We start from the raw sequence: 18665 nt of genomic DNA on the forward strand, positions 1-18665 counted from the left end.
GAGCCAAGGCATAAGGCTGGGTTGGCAAATGTTTGTTTCCCCTGGGCTGTTCTGGGGTCTCGGGTGTAACACAGGGTTCCTGTACCCTGCTTACAGCAGCCACGGCACAGGAGGGCAGAGGTTCTGAGAGAGCACTCCTTGGCCCTGGTGGATATGGGGTTCCCAAAGGCTTCACGTGGAACCCTGTTTCTGCAGAACACCTCTTTGTCTGCGAACTCTCTGGATGCCAGAAGAGCTGAGCTGCAGACTCCTCAGAGAAGAGAGGGTTAAGGGGTATGGAGAGTGCCGGGGCAGAGCCCAGCCCTTGGGACACCACTCCCTGTCCAGCTCTGCCACACATGGACCTGACATCCCACATACGAAGCAGGAACACGGCTCAGGAAGTGGGGAAGGGAGGGAAGGAGATGGCTGGGGCTGCAGAGGCAGTTCCATGAGCAGAGGCTGGAACCAGCTACGAGCACGGGCAGAACTCTGGGCACCTAGATGATGCGGGTGACATGGCAGTCGTCGGTCTCGTCCAGAAACAAGGTGCTGAAGACATCGTTGAAGAACGAGGGGTGGTACTTGCAGGCTCGCTCGCAGTCAGGGTTGAAGTTCACCTCCAGGATCTGGGGCTGCATCACCCGCTTTCCTGGTGGCGAAACAGAGGTGGGGAGGCTGTATGGTAGCAAGGCCCGGGTACACATCTGTCTTGGGAGGACAGGCTGGGGCTGTGATGGGTACAGACTCAGGCCCCAATTCCCAGTGTGGGTGCACAGGGTGTGATCTAGAACTTTCCTCGCTTGAGACCTGTTCCTCAAAGAAAGGCTGAAGCTCTACCCCTAACCCTAGGGTTACAAGGACACATTGCTCCAGGTTTCGAGGGCCAGTTTGGTCAGAGGGAGTGGCATGCAGGGCTGGCAGGGTGGCTCCAGCTCTCCGGTCCCGTGAGCTCTCATGGCCCCAGTCGGTGCCTTTCCCCCTGAAGTGATGCAGGTGTTTCCCTAATAGACCAGGCCAGGATTCCCAACCTGGACCACCTGGCTAATTATCCAGTGGAATGACAGCCACGGGCTAGAGAGATGGTTCAGTAGTTAAGAGCACTTGCTGTCTTTGCAGAGGACCTGGATTGAGTTCCTAGAATCCACAAGGTGGCTCACAACCATTCTCCAGTTCTAGGAGGTCCTGTGTCCTGCATGAACACGCACACAGAACTCTCAAATGCTAAAACAACCAAACCAAACCAAACCAAAAGCCCTACCACAGCTAGGACTGTTCCAGGTGCTGCTGGCCTGGGCATGGGTGGAACGGTGGAAGGTTCTGGTGTGGAGAGTCCCCTTACCATCTGGATGGCTGTCCCACTTGAGCATGAGGTCAATAGCATATATGGCCCGAGATGAGGGGTAGTCGCAGAGACCCATGGGGGGTGGCTTGGCACATGCCACTTCAAACAGCTCCGTGAAGGCCTTGAAGATCTCAGCCTAGGGACAAGCAATGCTCTGTTACACGGTGTTCTCGACCCTGACTTTGGGACTAACGAGGCCCACTATCCTTGTCTGAACCCTGCCCTGAAGATGGACATTCCTACAACCTTTGTCTCTAGGGGTGGCCGATGGCCATGTCAGCCTGTCCCCACACTCCCGGAGTCCATTTCTGCTTTGTATTAGGGATGTCACTGAGCAGGACTCCAACAAATCTGCCAATTTTCTGTCCTAAGACCAGCCCTCCTCCCCCCCAGCCCCATGAGCTTGGATTCCTGGAGCTGTTGGAGCCTTCTGCTCTTAGGCAACCTCAAGACGAATTCCTTCCCTTCTGTTGGTATCAGGAACCAGCTTTATGGTTGCTTACAGATCACCTCTGAAGAACCCATAGGTGACAGGGACCCGTGCATCTGTTGCCATGGCAATGGCCATACATTCCCAGCATCCATTTGGTTTACCTCCCACCTTTACCTGTGAGTGGTTACATCACAGCCTAAATAAAAGGAGACCCTTCCTGACCTTCTCCCCTCCTTCTTCCCCTTCTCTCTCTTTTCCCGCTTGGTCTCTGTTACCCTCTTTTGTCCCCTTCCCCCACAATAAACCTCTCTCCTGTGGAACTGCATTGGCCTGGTGTGGTCTGGTCTGTCCGGATGCAAGCTGCGATTCTATCACAACACCTTCCTCTTAGGAGTATTGTAAAGAGCCCAGAGAACTGACACACACAGGCCCAGAGTGCCTGGGAAGATGGTCTTAGTCCAGCCATCTCTACCTGTCTCAGTGGGAAGACGACTCCTCTGCCTGTAAAGGAAGGGTGTGGCTTCCAAAGCCCCAACCTGGCAGAGCCCAAGACTCACCTGGACACCACTCCAAGGAAACTCTGGGTTCTGCTTCTCAAACTGGGGGATGAACTCATTATAGTGCACCTGCAGTAGATGAGAGTCAGTTACCGGGGCAACGGCTGCCTTTTAGGGTTAAGTTCTGACATTCATCCCATAGCACAGGACTGGGTCCAGCTCTGGTCCTCAGGGTACTCAGGGGGACAGGAGACCATGTTAGGCTCTAGGCAGGCAGACTTGCTACTCTGAGCCTCAGTTTTCCCTTCTACAAAAAGAGGAGTGGTCCACTGACTTTGTTGGGCTGCAGCAAGGCTCAAGCTGGGAACTAAAGATCCAGGATTCAGGAGGCTATGGGCATGGCCATCATGACCAGCTCAGCACAGCCCACTGGCAGCAGAGCTCAGACCCACTCTGCAGGACCCCGGACAAGGACCCCAGGACAAGATCCCTGGACCGAGATTTTACCGAAACATCTGAATAAGCAAGTTGAGATTTTCCCAGAGAATGATAAGCCAGCATGGGCCTGTAGAGGTCCCATGGGACACAAGTGCGTGTCCCATTGTCCCATGGGACAGGAGTGCATGCCCCATGGGACACCAGTTACTGCACAAAGGGGCTTCTCGGGTAACACAATCACCCAGCAGAGGAAAAAGAGCTCAGTGTCCTTGGGCTGGCTTCCAACAATGCCAGGGGCCTTGATGGGTAATCTGGGTCCTGGCTTTCAATCCAATCAAAGGTAAGAGGGACAAGAAGCAACAGGGTCACTTTGCCCCATGGGGAATCTTAGTCAGCACAGCCACTCTGCTGTGGCAGTTCTTTTCTTACAAACCTACTTAGAGGGGTTGGGGATTTAGCTCAGTGATAGAGCACTTGCCTAGCAAGCGCAAGGCCCTGGGCTTGGTCCTTAGCTCCAGAAAAACAAACCAACAAACAAACAAACAAAAAACCCAAACAAACAAACAAACCCCCCCCCAAAACAAAAACAAAAACAAAAAACCAAACCTACTTAGAAGACACTTGGGCACGGCACAGAGAGGCACCAGCCTCTGCACTCAGTATGCATGTGTGAGGCTGAGGCAGGAGAGCTGAGAGTTCAAAGCCAGCCTGGGTCAAATGAGCCCATATCTCAAAAATGCAAAAACAAACAAAGCAAACCAAACAAAAAAGCAACAACAACAACAACAACAACAACAAATGTGAAAATAAATTAAAAAAGAACTAGGGTGTGCTCGCAGAGGGAAAAGCACACATTTTGGGAAGGGAGGAGAGTAGGAGAGGACAGCATGGGGCTTTCCTGGTCTCCTGTCAGACAGGGTCGGTGTTAGGCACCAATACTCCTTAGTTGGGACAGCGGACTTTCCAACCCATACCCAGAGCTGGGACCTGGTGCTTGCACGCTGCTGTCCCAGAGGCACTGCTGGCCTTATGTCTGCCGTGCTGCCTTTAGCCCTGGCATGCAGATAGCATTGCTACCTCACTGTACCTGCAGTGTGGCAGTGCCCCCTACAGAGACCAGGGAACCCAGCTTCTCCATCGTCAACACTGGGTGCTCTTTAGCACCGTGGGAAGGACTTCCTGACTGTGATAGCCAGATCCTAGACTCGCTCTTTTTTGGTTCTTTTTTTTTTTTTTTCCGGAGCTGGGGACCGAACCCAGGGCCTTGCGCTTCCTAGGTAAGCGCTCTACCACTGAGCTAAATCCCCAGCCTAGACTCGCTCTTGGGCCCCACCAGGTCCTACCTGCTTTAGCACCACATCCGGGTCATAGTTCATGACGGTGAAATGCTTCTCATAGTCGTCTAGGTCATTGAGGGCGAAAGGCCTGAGAGACAAGAGGACAGACAAAGCATGGGTTCCCAAGCGCTATGGAGAGCAGGCACACGTTGCTGGGGCTTGGGTACACTGCTCCCCTTGTCTGTGGACTGGAACAGCCCCTCAGCCTGGGTTGGGGTCAAGACAAGCGATGTGCTGTGGAGATGCTCTGTAAACCACAGTACGTCATTATGATTCTGTGTTGATATCCAGGAGTGTCACATTTGCTACAGCAATGATGTCATGGGTGATGCCCAGAGCAGGCACTCTGGCCCCCACAGTGAAGGAGAGGTTCCTCTGTCCTGCCCTTCCCTGCCCAGCCCTCGGCTTCCACTGACCCACCTACCGATTGGAGAAGCGTAGCCAGAACACATCATACACAAACAACCTCAGCGGCCTCACTGAGCGCAGCAGCACAATGTAGCGGATGTCAAACTTGACGTTCCCCACGTCTTCTCGGAAGAACAAGACGGGACTTTCAATGTATTTTGACACAACCTGGAGGACAGATGGGGACTCGCCAGTAGCTCCCAGCTCACCCGGGGCAGGACAGAGCACCTGGGAGCTCCTACACACCCATGATGGCTTCACCTGGGTCCACAAAAGGACTCCAAGTGCAATGCCATCTCTGCCAGCTATGGCTGCTCCCACTTTCAAACTCTAGCGACAGCAGGGCAGAGGCCGTATGGTCACCCTGATTTTGTACTTTAAAAAGCTTATTTATATGTAAGAGTGCTTGTCTGCGTTTATGAATGCATACCACATGCACTCAGAGGCCACAAGACAGCGTTAGATACCCTCAATTGGTGTTACAGATGGCTGTGAGCTGCTATGAGGATGCTGAGAACAGAACCTGGATCCTCTGCAGGAATACCAAGGGTTCTTAACACTGATCCATTGCTCCAATCCCTACCCTTTTTACTTAAAGAAAAAAAATCAGCATTAGTGTAGCACACGTGTGTAAGCCAGAGCCAACCTCGAGTGCCATTCCTTAGGTGTCATCCATATATTTATTTTAGAGCCAGGGTCTCCCACTGGCCTGAAGTGTGACAAGCAGGCTAGACTGGCCATGCTTGGCTCTCCCTACCCCCTGCCCCTTACCCCCTTTACATGAGTTCAGGGACTGAACTCCAGTTCTCATGCACGCAAAGCAAGCACTTCCTTTACCCACTGAGATAATGACCGAGCCCTAGTTTTCAGGTTTTAAAAAGAGGGATTCTCAGTAATAATCCCATCCACTCCCACCTGCTGTCTCAAGTCCCCACAATGACTGGCAGCCCTCAAAGTTCATTTCCTCCCAGCTTGTGCCATGAACTGCTGTAGCCATGGCTGAGGACCGTGTGTCCTGACACAGCTCCTCTAAACAGCCACAGGAAGTTGCATCTCTATAGGATCATTTCCACAGACCTGGGGGCTCCGTGGGTGGTGAGCCATGTGCTACGGTGGCACGTTTATCCCTGCAGGTTGAGTGACCCCCAACTCCCAGCTGACTCTCTTCGCTGTGCCTGTATCTGGAGCGCCTGGGTTGGGGGAGCTGCGTGCCTACCTTGGGGGTGCTCTCTCGGTGTCGGATGATGCTGTGGAGATTGTTGGTGACGTGAGTGTCCAGGCTGCGGGCCAGGTTCCAAGGCTTGCAGATCCAGTGGTTGTCTTCACCCCTAAGGGAAGACAGTTGCGCTATACCTGCCTTTCAAAGTGTCCTGTGGACCTAGAGGTAAACTGGGTAGCCAGTGTCACTTAGGAAGCCCAGTGTCATACTGGGTTAGGAATGTAATGGAAACTAAGGAATGCTACAGGGTGGAAGCTGCCCCCTCCCCCGAAGCGACAAGAGAAGCTAGTAGGTGGTCAGCTAAGGGATTAGGATGGGAACGGAGCTGCAGCTTTACAATGGAATAGCAGTATCTGCTCGCCCTGCCTGGCATCTAGGGGACTTACCGCCTCTCTCGGTGCTGGAAATAGCTGACGAACTGGGGCAGCTCGGTGCGCAGGTTGAAGGTTCGGGGTAGCCAGGGGGGACCCTCAGGACCTCCAGCCCGGCGAGCGATGGAGGCCAGACAGTCCTTAACAGTCAGCAGGTTCTCACAGGGGAACTGGTTGAGTAGTACCTGTGGGCTCTCTTGGCTGAGTTTCCTAAGGGTGAACACAGGTATGGCCAACAGAGAGGTCAGCTTAGTATCCTGGGGAGCACGGCAGCCATGATAGGCACAGGTATGGGGCACGGGGCTGCAAGGTACGTACGTGTAGTCCTTGAAGTGCGAGAAATGGAAGTAGACGTCGGCGTCGGCCTCGCTGTCAGTGAAGGTGAAGCGAGGGTGCGTGAGGTGGCTGAGCACCTGTTGCACATCGCAGTGGACTCTGTGGAGAGAGCTGAGTGAGCAGTGGCCCCTGGTGTTGGCCGTCTGCGTCTAAACCCATCTCCTCTGCCCAGCTGTGGGAAGACACTCATCCCCAGGTTCCCCACAGAAGGTGGGACCACAGAGCTTGCCTCTCATCTGCCATCAGGTTGACAGGATGGCTTAGATGTTCAGTAGATGAAAACAGATGTCTAGGGGTCAGGCAAGCATAGGGAGAGCTTAGCATCTGGGACTCCGCTTGGCATGGGCTATACACACTCCACTCTGAACAACAATGAGGCAGATTTCTCCTCCCTGTAATGACACCAAACTTGAACAGTTTCTATTCAAAACCACATCCTGGGGGAGTGTCGATCTGGCTGGAATTGGCTTAGGGTGGAAGGGCAATAAGCCACGACTGTCCTCAAGTGAACCTTTAGGGGAGAATCTTTTCTTTATTTATCAGCTCATGCCCATGCATAATTGGCAACAGATCTGATCAAGGTCAGATGCATTATAGGGATAGATATGCACAGTGAGTAAAGGGCTTAAAACTCTAAGCCTCTTAGTCAAAGTGGAGAAGCCGGGTGTAGCAGTGCTCACCTTTAATCCCAGCATGAGGGAGGCAGAGGCGGAGGCGGAGGCAGAGGCAGGGGCAGGTCTATCTCCTACATAAGGCCAGCCTGGTCTATAGAGCAAGTTTCAGAACAGCCAGGACTACACAGAGACACCCTGTCTCAAACAACAACAATATCACCAACAAGAACCCCCCAAGTTATACCCCTAGGGACTAATTTTCTCTTGAACCCCATACAAGGAAACCCCAGACAGTAAGTAGGACATGAGTCTGTGGGGCTCTATCAGTCTTCACAGCGTGTTCCTTTCTGATCTCTACTACTTCTGTTTTCAATAAAAGTTTCCTTGCTGCTCTATAATCTGTGAGTTTTCTTATATTCCTTTGTGTATGTGTGCATGTGTAGTGTGTGCACCCACATGTGCAAGTGTGTGCACAGAGGTCAGAGGTAGGTAGCTGGTTCTCTCCCTCCATCATGTGGGCCCTAGGGATTGAATTTAGGTTGCCAGGCGTGGCGGCAGGTACCTTTACTGGCCAAGTCATCTCGCTGGCCCTTTTATTTCACTCTCCAGTAAGAGGCTAGAATCCTGGAAACACCTCCAGTGCTGCCATCAGGCCAACAGCAGCAACCTCCCAGTCCTGCTTGCTCTCAGTCTGTGAGTCCCTCAGAGTGCTCTCCTGAATCTGCAGGGCTCCTGTGACCCGGGGCAGGTCTTAGGTCATACTTCGAAGCCAGGGCCGAAGTGAGGACAGGACCTAGAGGTGGCTGTATTTCTGAGGTTACTAAGTGTGAAGTAAAGAGGACACGCGGCATGAGGTAGGAGGCAGCTTGGGAGGACGCTGCTGTAGGGGCTCAAACTGAGGCCTAGCCTGCTGGGGTGGGACTAGCACTGGCTGTTAACCTGTCTGAGTCTAGAGTATGAACCATGGCTGCAACCAGGACTTACTGGGCCCCATCTAGTCCACTCCAGAGGGAATAGAGCTGTGTGGGGGAGTGGGGTTTGCAGCCAGATCTTGTCTCAGGACATATCCTTTGCTTGGCTAGGGCTCTGGCTGTAGGAAAGAGGACCAAGTAGAGAGAGGCTGACCCAGGACCTGGTAGTCTGGATGGAGTGGAGCACATGACTCAATTCTAGCTGTGCCAAGTTTGCGTAATGGGTATCTGGGGGTCTGTAGGGAGGGTTTCTAGAAAGGCAGAGAAGCCCTGCTCAGTACTAGGTAGGCGTGGCTCTGTGCTCAGGCCCCACGGCATGGAGGTATAGCTGCACCTTTTCCCATCACTGCCTACACCCTCAGACTCCTTGGATTGGCTTCCCTGGCAATATAGGTGTCTTTCTCTTTTATCAAGATAGGGTCTCACCCTGTAGTCCAGGACGGCTGAGAACTTGTCAGAGTCTTCCTGCCTCCATCTCTCTCTCATGTAGAGATTATAGGGACGTCACCGAGCCTGGCTGTTTCTAATTTTTCAGGGCAAGTTTAATAGCCACTTCCTCCAGGTAGTCTTGCCTGCTTTTTCACACTCCTCTGTGATTCTAAGTACTCTGGTACCATTGCCACCATGTCTAGATTCCAAGCCTCCAGGACACAGCAACTGACCCGGGGCCCGGATAGGTCTTGTTCTGGGACCTGGGAATGGCAGTCGTAGAAGACAAGTCTCAGTGACAGCAGAGAACAGGGCTATGTACCTGAAGATGTGGCCCTGGGGACGTGCCACCGGGCTAATGGTGAGTGGCAGTTTCTCCTTGTTTTCCTCCAAAATGGCCTAGAATCGGACAGAGGCAGAAACAGACCTCACTGAAGGAAGCAAACGACCATGAACTTCTCCCGCCCTGTGTGACAGGCCCCATCCTTCAAATCCTTGTCTCTCTCAGTGGCAGCCCAGGGCCACCTGACCTCAGGGTGCTGGGCTCTGGCCCCTCGGATCCCCAAGAATCCAGGCTGGGCAAAGAACACATTGTTCTTATTCTTCACGCTGCCTTCTAGATTCAGGTGGCAAGAGGTGCCAAACCTGTGCTGGGAGGAGCTTGGAGGAGCTGGGAGGAGCTTGGAGGAACTAGGAGGAGCTTGGAGGAGCTGGGAGGAGCTTGGAGGAGCTGGGAGGAGTCACTCAGGTCTGAGATGAGTACCCGAGGGCTGTTCCTGGCCTAAGCTGGCTAACAGTTTAAAACATGTCCACAGACTCTGACACTCCCTTGAAAGACAGAATGTAGTTCATCCCAGGACCCAAGGAGCTACTTCTAAATGAGCAGCAGAGAGGAAGCGAGAGATCTGAGCCCAGATCACAGGCTCAACTCCCTCTGGCTTGCTGCTGGATCACTCGCTCGAATAACAGGCAGCTGCCATGCCTCAGACACTCAGAAGCCCACAGAGAGGTGCCTGTGTGGAGACACTGAGACCTCTCCAATAGCCAGCTTGACTCACAGAGCCTGAGTGCTGCAAATGCCTCAGCTTCGATTGAAGCGCCCAGAAAACCACTTGCTGAGCACTGTCTCCATTCCTGTCCCCCAGAAACTGTGGGAGGCAAGAAATATTCACTGTCCTAAGCTGCTGGAGCAATTTGTCACCAACACAGGTCGCCCCCAGGCCAGATCATAGCCTGGACCCATGGTCCTGGGCCAACAGGTCTCAGGTGAGGGTTATCTGGTCTCCTGCCTCGTTTTCCTTCCTGCAGTGACTTCCCGTGGAGACATAGGTGGAGGTCAGTAAAACCTTCCCTAGTCATTCCTCAAACCTTTCCTTAAGCACCCAATTCCTCGTTCACCAAACATGACTAGGTATGGGCACTCAGGAGGTTGGGAGGCAAACCCTAAACTCCCGGTACAAGGTGCAGCACCTTCAGTCTTTCTGGATCCGACAAGGTCCACAAAACCATGACTGCGGTCTGCCCTGCCCAATCAGCAACTTACAGAGCTTCCCCTACCACCCAAGTTAAGTCGCTTAATCTGTCCACAACCTTCTACAACTCAGTGGTCATCAGAGGCCTGAATGCCAGGGCAGACTCAAACATAGCAGGGTGAGGTTTCAGCCTCTGCCGGGTCGCTGTTGACCCTGGGTTTTGGACTCTACTTCTTTACACCCCGGTTTGTTTACCATCAACACATCTGTGAGGTGCCAGGCACAGGCTCCTGTGTGTACAGAGTTGAGGACAAGGGAAGAGGCCCTTTCCTGCAGGGGCCTGTTTTCATCCCCTCCCCTAAAGGCTTATTTTTATATGTGTTGAGTGTTTACCTGCATGTGCATTTGTACACATGTGTGCAATGCCCGTGGAGGCCAGAGAGGGTGTTGGATACCACGAACTGAGTTATTGATGGCTGTGAACCACCTGACCTGGGTGCCAGGAACCGAACACAGATCTTGTGTGGCTGCAGCCACTGCTTGTACCACTAAGTAATCTCTATAGATGTTAGGGCTTTGCTCCTGATTGGCATCGGGCCTCTGTGTGAATATGTCATAGCCAGGCACTTCTGAATGAACCTGCCGGGTCCTGACCTATAGGCTTCCCAGTGACAGCAAGGACTCCCTGAAGGCCTGCTGTGGTATACAATGTACAATACAGTCAGCCCTCTGAGCCTCAGGAGGCTACTACTTCAGAATCAACCGACAGTAGGTCAAAAGTATTTTGAGAGAAAAAGTCCTCTGTAGGGAATGTGTGCTTGTCATTGTCCCCAAACCACATGACTGTCTACAGCACACCTCTACTCTACTGAGAACTATCTAGGGAAGACAAGGGATATTGAGGCAGTGCTGATAGTTTTACGTGAGAAAACCTGAGTACCCACAGATTTTAGTATCCATTCGGTCTTGCAACCCATCCCCATGGACACCACAGAACAATTAGTGTCTTCTTGTCCCCTTTGAGGAAGCACCATGAGAAGAGGAGAGGCAAAGTAGTGCATGGAGTCAGATCTGGCTGCACAGACCTCCCTCCCCTTCCCAAACCCAGGCCACCTGGGATCTACACCAGGACAGACAGCCTCGCTGTGTGGCTATAGGAGTTGGTGCACAGTAAGTCTCTTCCAACCCAGAGTAGCTCGTCTGGAGCCTGGAAATTAGCCGACACTTAACACTTAGTAAACGGATAGAGAACACTCCAAAAACCATCAAACACTAGACCCAAGGCTGCAGGCACAGGGCCACACCTGGTAGTACTTGGCGGGAGGCTCAGGCGTAGAGGAGCTGAGGTCCAGCATGTCGGCGGGGGCCCAGGGCAGCAGCATGCATTTCCGGATCAGAGGGTCTGCCTCTCCGTAGGCATAGTCCCGGGTCACCTCCTCTGCGCCAAGACACGCATGCCCATCAGTGGGGGTGACGGAAGGCCCTCCCGCGGCCCATCCTCTGGGGTATGCAAGGCACCCGACTTACCGCCTGTGTCTAGGTCCCTTAGGGGCCACAGCAGCGTGTATGCCACCTGCTGGGGCATGTAGAAGAAGGGAGCAGTGGCGAAGCTGGGCATGTCTGCATGCTGGATCCTTGAGCCAAACTCGTCCATGATGTACCACACTGGCACCTTCTCTTCGGCTGTCTGTGGGAGGAATACAGCAATTCTGGGCCACGTGTCCACCCACCTGCTGGGTCTCCCACCTGTGCACCCAACAACCGCTGTTCACTTCTGAGCTTGGAGCTTCCCCCAATCCTACTAACTGGCCCAGGCCTGTGGAAATAAGGTGTGTGGAACTTCCCCCTGCACGCTGAGGTAGGGAGGCTCAAGGAGCTAGACCATAAGAACTGAGCCTGGGTTTCCCCAGGCTGGGAGTAGGCAGGGGCTCAAGCCTGAGGGGAAGGAGCCTAGAAGCTTGCCTGGGTGGGTGAAGGCCTGAAGGAACGTCAAAGCAGTCTGCTCTCCTCTCTTAAGGGCAGTGAGAACCAGAGAGGGCAACATGTGTGGAAGGGGCAGCTGAGTCACTAGTACCCAGGATTAGAGGTCTGAGGCAGGGCTGTATCCCATGAGTACGAAGGCAGGGTAGGTACCTTGCTCCCCAGCTTTGGTTGGTTGATCCCAGGGACCAAGATATGGTCTTTTATGTAGCCGTGGCTGGCTTAAAATTAACTAGAGACTAGGTTGGCCTTGAACTCAGAGATCCAACAGCCTCTTCCTCCTTGAGATGAAAGGGGTGACTTCCATGACCTGATTGTTCTGATTGGTTTTTTAAATTATTATTATTATTATTTATTATTATTTTGGTTTTTTGAGACAGGGTTTCTCAATAGCCATAGCTGTCCTGGGACTTACTTTTGTAGACCAGGCTGGCCCTGAACTCAAAGATCCGCCTGGTCTGTCTCTCAAATGCTGGGATTAAAGAGGTGTGCCACCACACCAGCTGGGTTTTTTTTTTTTCTTTTTCTTTTTCTTTTCCCCGGAGCTGGGGACCGAACCCAGGGCCTTGCGCTTCCTAGGCAAGCGCTCTACCACTGAGCTAAATCCCCAACCCCACACCAGCTGGTTTTATTGTTGGTAATGTCTGTCTGTCTGTCTGTCTGTCTCTCTCTCTCTCTCTCTCTCCTCCCCCTCCCCTCTCTTTTTGACCAAGACAGAATTTCTCTGTGTAGCCTTGGCTGTCTTGGAACTCACTTCATAGCTTTATAGACCAGGCTGGCCTTGAACTCAGAGATCCACTGGCCTCTGCCTCAAGTGCTAAGATTAAAAGTGTGCGCCACCATGCCCAGTTGGTAACATACTTCTGACAAAGGCATGGGGACCAAATAGGGCTTCTACCAGCACTGGGAGAAAGTGAGTCTACTCACCCCATGGGCCAGCTGATAGGTCTGGTTGAATTTCCACATCTCCTCCAGCACTAGGGCCACAACCTCTGGACTGGGCACTTCGCCATGGAACTCGATGCCCATGAGGTTGGCCATCCGGTGTAGGAGTCCAGGCACCTGCTGCAGCTGTTTGCGTGCATGCTCCACACGGCACGTCCAGGCATGGTCGATGAGGAAGATGCTGCAGGCGCAAGCCGCACATGAGCCACTAAGCCAGTGGCTCTCAACCTTCCTAAGTCTGTGACCCTCTCTAAGCCCTAGAGCAGGACAACGGGAGTCCCCACTGCCCAACCCCAGACGCACATGAGTGTCACATGGAACAAATGTGGTCGTATTGACTGTCACCACAACGGAAGTGTCAACGCCTGGCTGCAGGTACTGGGCGAAGGCTCCTGCTGCCACTCTCCACTGCAGATTTAGCAGTGACAGGCATTCAACACAGCAAAGGCTCTATGGATTTAGCACCTATGACACCAACAGGCAAGTAACAGAACTGCAGCACAGCTTACACATACATGCATGTGCACCCCAGGACCTAAGAGCATCAAGAACTTCCTATGGGAGAGACGGAGCCTGTCCTTCTAACCCTGGCCCCAGCAAGCTTTTCTGAATTAGGGGATCCATACATATTAGTGTCCAATGGACAAGGCAGCGCCCTCTCTCCTGAGCACATAGCCCCTATGAAATAAAAGGAGCAGTCAAGTCCCAAGTCATCAGTGGAGGTCAAGTTTAGGGATTTATTACTATGCTCTTACTTTCCTTGTCTGTTTGCGTATCCTGAAACAAAGGCAGGTTTATTCCTGCACAACACAGTGCAACACAGAACCACGCCCCAGAGGTGTGCACTTGGGGGTGACCATGAAGTAAAACAACACTCACACCCAGGCAGGTGTGAGGTAAAGAGGACTGAGAACTTCCAGGGCCTAGCCAATGTGAAATACTCAGACAAGTCCTTAGGGCAGAGGGGACTGAAAAAGACAGCTGTGCTCTGTGAGGGTCAGAGCTGTCAGCCTGACAGAATGGAGAGTCACCTGGGAGAGGGGCCTCTGGGTATGCTTGTGAGGGACTGTCTCCATTGATTATGTCAACTGATCTGGGAAGACACATCTTGATTGTGGAGGAACCATTCCCTGGTCAGGGGATCCCGGACTTCGTAAAATGCAGAAAACCATCTGAGAACCAACAATGCATTCATTGTTTGCTTTCTAGGTTGCAGATATAACAGGAGACTACTTCAAATTCCTGCTATTGGATCCCCTTGTACCCACTCCTATCTGTCACGAAAGACTGCTTCAAGTTCTTGCTGGCAGATCCTCTTATACCCAGGACACCCTTCATGATGGACTATATCTTACACAGTTAGCCAGAATAAACCTTCTCCCTTAGCCAACCGGTTGGTATATTTCATCACAGGAAAGATTACTAAGACAGGTTCCAATTAGTCTGTGAGTCCACCCCCAGCCACTCCCCAGAGTGTGTTGAGCTTAGTGAGGCTCAAGCCCCTGGGGCAGTGTCTGAGTCACTTGTAGGTAAATGTGGGTGCCAGGCAGGGGTGTTGCTGTGCCATCCGTTAGGGTGGCCCCTACAGCTCACTCGGTGTGGTGAAGGGGAAGATAAAAGCTTGGTATCAGGGATGTTATCGAAACTCAAGAATTCCATGGTTAAGGCTTCGACAAAGCCGCTGGCAGAGGGATCCACAGGCCTACCCAAGTCCCCGGGAGATGGGAAGTCCTGCGTCTCTGGGTAACACCAGGCCTGCTCTAGGTCTCAGGTCTTCCTGTTCCTGGGAATCTTCCCCAGGACTGAGTCAGCATGGTTCACGGAGAGGGGACAAAGGTCCTCAGCAAAGCCAGCCTCTGTTTGGTCTTGCTGGGTTCAGCAGCCATATCCTTAGCCTATTGACAACCTCATGCATGTTCTTCCTTCCCCGGGTTTGCTTGTCCTTAGCAAAACCAGGAGCTACAGCACCGAGAGATGGTGATCACGACAGTGCAGTCACGGGGGATATGCTCTTGTGAGGCATCAAACCCAATTCCAGGTCCTGATGAGACTGTCAACAGCATAGGTTAGATACCACCCCAAAGCCTGTGGGGACACCACTGGCCACACATGTCACAGGGAAACAGGGCCCAGGAGAAATCGCTATTTAATAAAAACCGATGTTCAGACTCAGATCCTACCTGTTGGGGTCATCAGCCCGGACGCCGTTCTCACTGGTCACAATGACCTTGTAGCACAGCTCGCCCCCAGGATTCGGCTGCTTTCTCTGAGCCTCCCTGGCGGCCTCGTCCTCAGCCTCCTCCACCTCCTCCACTTGCATTATCCCAAACATCTCCCCAGCATCGAAAACCTAGGGCCAGAGCGCAGTGGATCAGGAGTGTGGATAGGAAACCCCTCCCCTCAGCCCTTCACCTCCAAGAAGCAAGCCCTAGTTACCATATGGCCTCTTAGCAGCACCTAACTGAAGACTGAGGCCCTGTAGGCACATCCTGGGGTTTAATCTATGCCACGGTCTCCTGGGCCAGTACCCACAGGACACCACATGTTGGCAAAGGCAGAAGGTATTCACGGGAGAATTATGCCTACATGGCCTGCTTTATAAGGGGAATGAGGCCCCAAAGGCAGAAGGTAGCTCAGGATCCTTTTCACTAGAGCTAGTCCACGACAGCTGATCCCAGGACAGCTGAGGCAGCCCACAGGCACCTTCCTACACTAGTGCAGCAGAAAGTCTGGCCTGAGGGAGCTGAGGCAGCCCTCAGGGCAGACTGGGAACTTAAATTGTGGGCTTGGATCTCCAGGCCAGGAACAACTGGGAGTCAAGGACAGCCTGAGAAGCAGCAACTCTTTCTCTTCTCCCACGCTCTCTCCTAGTTTTCATCTTGTAGGGACCCCAGGCCTGTCCTGAGCCAGCAAGGTGGGGGGGGGGGGCAGGTGGGAGGAACCTCTGGAATCTGAGGTTTGAATCCTGACTTTGCCACATCTTATACAGGTAGGGAAGTCATGACTCAAACCCTCTGTGACTTGGTTTCCCCATCTGTACTACAGGAAGGTCTGGGGTTGCTGGGACATTTAACAAACAAAAAGTCAGGCACAGAATGGGCCCTGGGCTATGGCAAAGGCTCTCTCTTCCAAGCCAGGCTCCAGTATCACACTTTTTGAGACTCAGTTTCCCCAACTTGTAAAAGCGGCCATCATCCACTCCTGTAGGACATCTGCCTGAATCAGATAAAACAGGACTAAATCGGCAAGTTCTCCCCTCAGACCTCTACCACTCTGGGACAGCTATAAACCCACTACCTACTCAGACACAGACAAGCTTCGTGAGGCCAGAAGAAAGGGGCTCTTCGGGGGTTGGGGGGACTCACAGCTCAGAAAGCTAGATGTGGCTTCTCCAGGAGGGAGCACTCTCTGGGAGGAGAGTGAAACATTCAGGCCTGTATTTCTGGGGTGTGGAGGGAAAGAAACCACAGATGGGAAGGGAAAGAAAGGCATAGAGGAGAGTGACCTGGTGAGAGGCTCATGAGGCAAAGACAAAGTCCTCATGACCAAGCTTGACCTAAGTTTGGTCGCTGCGTTCTCATGGTGGACAACTCCTGAAAGTTGTACTCTGATCGCCACATATGCATACACGCACGCGCACGCATGCAATCATTATATGAAAAAATGTGCGTGGGGAGCAGGGAGGTTACCATCCTCCAGGGTGGAGGCTGGCAGGACAGACAGTAGATAAGGGGAGCCGGTGCTTTGGGGAACACTCTTACTTAGTGCAGAGTCTCAGCCAAGTTCTTTCTTGATCCCCTCAGGGAGGGGAGGCTTGCCCTCATTTAAAACTAAGGGGGCAGAACCCACAGCTCAGGTATGGCCAGTCTTCTAAACCCCCAGCCTTTCACCTCAGATCTTCTGGGTGACAAGCAGGCCCAAGCTGAAGCCGATCTTGGCTTTTCCTCCATTCTGGCCTGGAGGGACGAACCCCAACTTTCCTAATTGTAAAACCCGAGGGAGGCAACACCAAGTATGGTCCTGTAAGTGGGAGGGGAGGGTGTTTTTAAAAACATGCAGTCTTTTCTGTGGATCAGATCAAGGTAAGGAGCCAGAGCTAACCGCCTGGTGGGGGAGGGTGGCTCTCTGCAGGCAGGAACGCAGTCCTGCTGAGCATTCCCTCTGGGCTGGGTGGCAGGTCTCACTGTGGTGACTCAGCTTTGTCTGGAACGGCTCAGGAGGGCCTGGGGGAGGGGGGGGGTGGGGGGTGGGGGGTGGGGGGGTGGGGGTGGTGGGGGTGGGGAACAATGGCTGTCCCTGGCTAGGCCACAGCAGCCCTAGTGAGAACGGACAGGACCCTGTTGGAGTGCAGTATCCTGTTATTAGCTTCCGCATCCCCTCAGGGAGCCAGGTGCTTGTGTTTTTCCATGCCTGCTTTCCAAATCAGACATGGCTTAGGCGGGGAGTCACCTGACCAGGAGAGGGTACCCCTGAGCGGGATCCCAGGGCATTAATAAAAAAAAAAAGCAAGCAAAAAACCAGCCCCACGGCATCATGAGTACCCTCTTATCATCACTAATAAATGGGAGTCCAGGTCTATCTACCTCAGCATTGGCCTGGGATCAAGGCAAGACTGCAGAAAGTGGCAGCGAGGAGGAGGGCCCACCACGTGAGAATCCAGTTAGAGGGAGGTGCCACTGACAGATGAGCCTCGATCCATGCCTGATGTGGTAACGTCTGATAATCAGACTGAAGTAGAAAAAGCATTTAATACTCCACCTACCAAACCGGTCATTGCAGCGGTTGCCCTGGGGCTGGCTGGGGGTTGTAGCCTCAGGGCACTGCCCAGGACCGTCCGCAGCATTTACTTTCCCACAGGGCTAGGGATGGAGGCGCTCTCTAACCCCCAGCACTTTCTAGTGAGCTGCAGTACAGCCCTATCTACAGGCTTTAACCAGGAAATATCTGGCCCATACACAGCATGATCAAAGTGGGTGAGGTTGTCCCATTGCAAGGCACAGGGGACTTCTAGTTCTTGGCTTTTCCTGGTCACCCGCTGCTTTAGTGGGTCTCAGATAGGAGGCGGTGTGCTAAGGGAGGCTTCAGAAAAGATCCTCTGCCCAGTATAACAGCTGCTCTGTCTTCAGCACCCAAACCCAGTTCTTCCGCGGCGGAAGAAGCCGGACACCCCGTGGAGGTCTAGCTCAGGTGAAGATGGAGCCATTCCCTCAACAGATGGGAGATCTTCCAAACCCTCTCTTAGCGTCTTCACCATGTCTCAGGGCTTCCATTCTCCTAGATCTACAAAGGGAGACCTGCTACTCGCGCCGCGGAAAGCAACTCCACAGAGTTCTACGGACCAAGCAGAACTGCGCAGAGCGGGCTGAAATGATGCTGGTGTAGCCTGAATCTAACAGGAGCCCCAGCATCCGCCGGAGCCTCAGTTTCCTCATCCGTAAGTGGAGTCGCGAGTTCTACTCCTTACACCTCAGCCGAGGCGCTGGGATGCCGCGAGCCAAGCGCATGCCAGTTTGCATCCTCAGCGGGCCCAGACCCTGCAGGATGGCGACATGGGCGCAACTCTCGATATCCTTCTGACTCCCAGGTACACACTGCTCCTGAGCTTATAAGTGGCTCCTCTTCCGAGCAGCTGAACTGCACTCCCCACTCGACCGCATAGCCCGCCCGCAACCCGTACCGCCTCATACCTCGTGCTCCAGCTTGTGCAGGAGGCTGCCCCATAGTCGCTCTGGGACGCCTGAGGCGCGTAGCGCGGGTCCGTGTAGCGACACGAACTCGTCCAGCAGCCGCGCGTTCAGCCTCTCGGCGCGGCCCGGGCTGCCAGGCTGCGACCGGGGTTCGCCCTCCATGGTGCTCGGATGCGCACGGCGCCGCCCACCGCGGGATTTAAG

The 18665-nt window shown here is 53.4% G+C and overlaps 1 protein-coding gene across 1 annotated transcript; it reads right to left on the minus strand.

Moving 5' to 3' along the window:
• Ttll12 (tubulin tyrosine ligase like 12) lies at positions 1-18636 on the minus strand. Its single transcript, NM_001135922.1, has 14 exons — positions 18462-18636; positions 14955-15124; positions 12757-12955; positions 11377-11536; positions 11154-11287; positions 8700-8776; positions 6346-6462; positions 6043-6237; positions 5654-5765; positions 4454-4605; positions 4036-4117; positions 2315-2383; positions 1322-1460; positions 1-631 (listed from the first exon to the last, which is right to left on the minus strand). Exons 1-14 carry the CDS (start codon positions 18621-18623, stop codon positions 480-482), a joined length of 1920 nt encoding a protein of 639 aa, NP_001129394.1. The 5' UTR covers positions 18624-18636; the 3' UTR covers positions 1-479.
• Positions 18637-18665: the final 29 nt, after the last annotated feature.

This window comes from Rattus norvegicus, chromosome 7 (assembly GCF_036323735.1).
Source record: "Rattus norvegicus strain BN/NHsdMcwi chromosome 7, GRCr8, whole genome shotgun sequence".
NCBI classification, from domain to species: domain Eukaryota; kingdom Metazoa; phylum Chordata; class Mammalia; order Rodentia; family Muridae; genus Rattus; species Rattus norvegicus.

Bases quoted from the DNA above. Each gene is read 5' to 3' on its own strand.
- Ttll12 (NM_001135922.1), bottom strand. From the start codon at position 18,623: ATGGAGGGCGAACCCCGGTCGCAGCCTGGCAGCCCGGGCCGCGCCGAG. The intron at 12,956-14,954 runs GTAGGATCTGAG...TTGCGCCTGCAG, and splicing joins CGGGCTGATGACCCCAACAG to CATCTTCCTCATCGACCATG. The intron at 1,461-2,314 runs GTGAGTCTTGGG...GCTTGTCCCTAG, and splicing joins TTCCTTGGAGTGGTGTCCAG to GCTGAGATCTTCAAGGCCTT.